Genomic DNA, 6,000 nt, shown 5'->3' on the forward strand with positions numbered 1-6,000 from the left:
TAACATACTGGTAAAGAATTGTATACGTCCCTCAAATTGAAAACTAACACTGCCTGAATAGAATGTTAAAATTAAAATAATAAACCTTTATTGTACAGTTAAATTTAAAATTGGAATCAGACATTAAAGCTGGCGGACGCGTGGACAGTGCGTCCGTCACAGCGCCGATATGCTGTTAGCCTGCGCGCCACCCTGTGCGGGCATTTAATGTTATACGCTCAACCGATCTGATACTTACCTTCTCCTGATGAAGTGCGGGTTTACTACCGCACAGAAACACGTTGAGCAGGAGGGAGGCAGCAGGGGCCGGTATACAGGGTTGTGGTTGTGAGAAGTGTATAGGTTGATACAAACCTCTACAACTCCTGTAACTGGCTCCAATAGGCAGTGATCAGTAGCACAGTGTCAGTGTCACGTGCTAGCAGACAATGTGTACTGTGTTTAAAAGATACAATATAGTAACACTGCAGCGAGTGCGCGCTGACACCGTGTTATTTAATTTTAGGGTATAGTGAGGCAATTTATCTATTAGGTATTTATTTCCTGATAGTAAACAGTTACTGTGATATAACAGTGCCCCCCCCCCCACCAGTTGGGGGACACCCTAGCCGGAGTCGCTATTTCTAAGAGTGTCGGATTCCAATTTTACATTTAACTGTACAATAAAGAATTATTATTATTATAATGTTAATGTTCTGTTCAGGCAGTGTTAGTATGTTCCTACATAGGCCGGCTTTTCTTCTTTTATTCCTATAAGGTGTAGTTACTGTGTTTGCGTATCTTTTGCTTATTATTTCATCTCCATTGTGAAGCCAGGCTGTCCATGAACGAGGACATGTATTTCTGTCCATCAGACACAGGGACAGGACTTGTGAAGTTTATCAGAGCCTGAAATGAGCCATGCACTTGTAAGCCGGAGAAGATCAGGACAAGAATCAGCCTCTACCAATGGAACATACTGACTAATACCACCGTGAGAGAGTGGCCAAGAGTGATACCATTCCCAGCAATATGTGGTCGTGATAAATATAGCTATGTCCTCCATAACTTCAGTTTTAAAAAGCTGAAACCAGATCTTACAAGCCCAATATATGTGACTAGTACATAGTAATGGAGTTATAGGGTGAGTGTGCGCCTCTGACATTATGCACTGTGCACAGTGATATATATGATGGGACATAGGCTGCAGCTAGTAACTTGCAGTTATGGCCTCTATTTATATGACATTATTGCACCCCCTCTTGCTGCTCACCATCAGATGGGGACTGAAATACATGAAGATCTTGGTACTTACAGAGTAAGAACACGGACGTCTCTGGGGACATGATGGATGGACGGAGTCGATGCTGTCGAGTGTAAAAGGAGAAGTTGATTTTTGTCAGTATCTTCTTGTAAGGAAGTAAGGGGAGTATCTACATCGTTCCCGTAGAAGTGAAAGAAGCGGTGCACCGACATGCACACTATGGTTCTATTCAGAATTGAAGCTTGTCCCCCTATTCTCAGGTCGATGTGGAGTCCTAATGGTTGGATCACCTGCAATTCCATATTTATTCTGTGTATAGGTAATAAATACATTTTGTGGGTTAACGCCTTTAATAAACCACAGTAAATTATAGTATTAAGCAGTAAAGCAGTTCGTTTATATGCATTCAGCAATATAGTTAGTGAACCTAAATAGATAGGTAGATAGTCTAACACCTATTTGGTCTAGTTTAACACCTGTTAGTTGGCATACTTGGGGTGCATTTACACGACTGTACGTATTTTGAGGTCCGCAAAATAAGGATCCGCAAAAAAACAGATAACGTCCCTGTTGCATCTGCTTTTTTGCGGATACATTGTAACAATGCCTCTTCTTTTCCGCAAAGCGGACGGTAAAAATGCGAATCGGATCAATAGGGATTATGTGTTTTTAATAAAAAGTTTTATATGTTTTCTTGCAGACTACTACAACGCGACCATGAATATAAGATGTTTTCCATTGTAATATTCGCAGGGGTACCATTTATATACCTACATTTTGATACTATTTTGATATGATGTCATTTCCTGTTTGAATTGATTGGTAGTGTCATGTGACTAGACCTATAAATACCATGTGCCATCAGTTGTTAATGTGCAGTTGAGGATGGCTGGACGGGCCGAAACGCGTCCTTTTATATGGATCAATAAAGCATTGAGAAATCAACACGTCTGCTGGGATTAGTTTGATTTTGGAATTGGGAGAGATCCCTTCCCGTGCAAGCGATTTCATCAGCCAAGAGAGGTGAGCTGTCTCTCCTTTTTGATTGAAGCACAGCTATCTCAGAGCTGTCCTCAGCATGAACCCTTCTTGTGCCCGGGAGGAGGCTGGCAGTGTTCCCTGTAAGCTGTGCGGCCGCACAGCTTCCTTTATGCCTCCGCTCAGGACCTCTGCAGGCCTGCTCACCGCCGCAGCCCGGACTTCAGGTGTATGCAATTGCGGATTATAATAGGGGCGTTTGGATCGGCAGCCCCCGGCCCCAAACGCCCATGTGCCATTACATAATATTTTCACATTCTTACATGTATACCAGCGATAAAAACAGCCGGGCCCAGAGTGGAAGAAAGAGTGGAAAGGAAGTGAGGGGGAGGGGCTTACGTCACTGCACAGCTCCTCCAATCAGGTGGCAGATAAGTTCCCGCCGTACCAGCCCCTCTCTTCTTCAGCTTCAATGGAATATTTGTCCCAGCGCCAGTTTTTTCTTCACCTCGTTGCGTTCTGGGCGCCTGTGAAGAAGAGGCAGCGCAGAGCAGCAGTGACAGCCAGAGAATTGTGTGCCCGGCGGCCGCTGCCATGTTGGGCAGAGCCAAAGCTGTAAACAGAGCACCTCTTCAAATACTGACAGTGGGATTAAGGGTCCATTCACACGTCCGTAGCAATAAACCCGGCCGACACCCCCATAGAACTGCCTATTCCTGTCTGCAATTGCGGACAAGAATAGGACATGTTCTAATTTTTTCCGGAGCCGCGGGCCGGATGTTTGGGGCCGCGCTTCAGAAATGCGGATGCGTACAACAGAGTGTGTGCTGTCTGCATCCATTCCTGCCCCATAGAGAATGAATGGGTCCGCACCCGTTCCGGATAATTGCGGAACGGGTGCGGACACATTCTACGGACGTGTGAATGGACCCTATTCTACACCGTCGCTACATTACTATTCTGTCTCGGAGTGAGACAGCCAGGCCAGCCCCCACTTATATTCTTATAGGAGAACAGCAGCGCAGGAAAAGAGGAGGGGACGGCATGTTCTTAGTCCGAGCCCCCGGCCAAAGTGTGGAAGTGGCGTCCGAGATCCCCAAGGGCCAAACCAAGTAATTGTAAGTTTATATGTGGAATATGTTTGTTATACACATATAGCCTACACTGTGCCACACAATATACAGTATACCGCCACACTGTGCCACACAATATACAGTATACCTCTACACTGTGCCCCACAATATACAGTATACCTCTACACTGTGCCCCACAATATACAGTATACCTCTACACTGTGCCCCACAATATACAGTATACCTCTACACTGTGCCCCACAATATACAGTATACCGCTACACTGTGCCCCACAATATACAGTATACCTCTACACTGTGCCCCACAATATACAGTATACCGCTACACTGTGCCACACAGTATACCTCTACACTGTGCCCCACAATATACAGTATACCGCTACACTGTGCCACACAATATACAGTATACCTCTACACTGTGCCACACAATATACAGTATACCGCTACACTGTGCCCCACAATATACAGTATACCTCTACACTGTGCCCCACAATATACAGTATACCTCTACACTGTGCCCCACAATATACAGTATACCTCTACACTGTGCCCCACAATATACAGTATACCTCTACACTGTGCCCCACAATATACAGTATACCTATACACTGTGCCACACAATATACAGTATAACTCTACACTGTGCCACACAATATACAGTATACCGCTACACTGTGCCCCACAATATACAGTATACCTCTACACTGTGCCCCACAATATACAGTATACCTCTACACTGTGCCACACAATATACAGTATACTGCTACACTGTGCCACACAATATACAGTATACTGCTACACTGTGCCACACAATATACAGTATACTGCTACACTGTGCCACACAATATACAGTATACCTCTACACTGTGCCCCACAATATACAGTATACCTCTACACTGTGCCCCACAATATACAGTATACCTATACACTGTGCCACACAATATACAGTATAACTCTACACTGTGCCACACAATATACAGTATACCGCTACACTGTGCCCCACAATATACAGTATACCTCTACACTGTGCCCCACAATATACAGTATACCTCTACACTGTGCCCCACAATATACAGTATACCTCTACACTGTGCCCCACAATATACAGTATACCTATACACTGTGCCACACAATATACAGTATAACTCTACACTGTGCCACACAATATACAGTATACCGCTACACGGTGCCCCACAATATACAGTATACCTCTACACTGTGCCACACAATATACAGTATACCTCTACACTGTGCCACACAATATACAGTATACCGCTACACTGTGCCACACAATATACCGCTACACTGTGCCACATAATATACAGTATACCTATACACTGTGCCACACAATATACAGTATAACTTAATGATTTTCCTATTTCATGATGTAAAGTCATAGTTTTATTAAAGACACGGAGGCGAGTATTGCTTTCTCCTTCTTTACTGAACCACCAATAGCAGCAAAGAGAAAAAATTAACATACAGGGAACCATAGCAACCAATGTCCCTCCCCTATGGCCCCTATAATAGGCCGCTCCTCCTATGGCTCTTCCTCTTTCTTTGGGATCCTGGTGCCAAAATCCCGAACCATCCAACGAACTCTGAACCTCAACCGGAACGAAGAACTCCACACTGTACGAAGCAGGAACCAGCAGTCGCCAACCTGGTCAACCACCGAAGAACTTTAAACTGGAACATGGCATACCAGCCCCGAAGAAACTTCAACCTGAAAAAGAGAACAGACCATGGGCCCAGGTGAAACCGGCACGTCAGGACAAGAGCATCTGAAAACCATCTGTCCAAACAGACCCGATAGGGGTTGAAAGACCAACGGCAATAAAGTGCATAAAACAAACACTACAATGGCAATGAAATAACCAACAGGACAATAAATACAATTGCACTAATAAATAACAGGACAATAAACACTGCAAAGACATAATCATAAGCGAGCCCTGAAAGAAAACAACCCACCAAAAGACCCAAGGGAGGGAATCCAGGGTGGGCAATACTCGCCTCCGTGTCTTTAATAAAACTATGACTTTACGTCATGAAATAGGAAAATCATTAAGTTTTACATCAAGACACGGAGGCTCATATTGCAAGTTCAAAGCCGGTCAATAATTGAAGCAAACAAATTAGCCGGAGGACGAAAATAGAACTCCCTGAACGTGGTAACATTAGACCAGTCGGCCAGGCGCATCACGTCCTCCAATCTGGCCCCCGAAACCGCCAGGGCGGTGGCAGAGGCCCCCCGCGCGGAATGGGCTGTGAAGACAGAAGTGTCAACACCCGCCAACGACATAACCCATTTAAGCCAACGTGCTAACGTAGGGCTAGCCACCGGCCCAAACGGATGCCGAATAGACACAAACAGCTGTGGCCTGGAAGGAGACCTGTGTGCCAGAGTCCTGGACTCTTACTCCCGAAGGCACGCCACGGGGCATAAGATCGGAGACGTAGGAAAACTAGGGTAGGACACGAACCGGATGCTAGTCTTGGTGCGACGCGAGATGTTAAAGGTAACCCCCTCCGGGGTAAACGAACGCGCGTCGTAATCAAGGGCCCTCACTTCCGATACTCTCTTACATGAAATGAGGCAAAACAACGCCAACAATTTAGCGGACAATTGCCTAATAGAAAGAGCAGAATTCTCGGGCCAAGAGGCTAAAAAGCCCAAAACCAG

The 6,000-nt window shown here is 45.2% G+C and overlaps 1 protein-coding gene across 1 annotated transcript in view; it reads right to left on the bottom strand.

The window, feature by feature from the left end:
* LOC122922951 (Fc receptor-like protein 5) overlaps nt 1-1,342 on the bottom strand; it is a 65,960-nt gene extending 64,618 nt beyond the window's left edge. Inside the window, exon 1 of the mRNA XM_044273727.1 lies at nt 1,295-1,342. Within this exon, the coding sequence (XP_044129662.1) occupies nt 1,295-1,325 (31 nt within the window). The 5' untranslated portion in view covers nt 1,326-1,342. The remainder of the gene's footprint in view (nt 1-1,294) is intronic.
* Between the last annotated feature and the right edge of the window lie 4,658 nt (nt 1,343-6,000).

This window comes from Bufo gargarizans, unplaced genomic scaffold (assembly GCF_014858855.1).
Source record: "Bufo gargarizans isolate SCDJY-AF-19 unplaced genomic scaffold, ASM1485885v1 original_scaffold_1081_pilon, whole genome shotgun sequence".
Classification (NCBI taxonomy): Eukaryota; Metazoa; Chordata; class Amphibia; order Anura; family Bufonidae; genus Bufo; species Bufo gargarizans.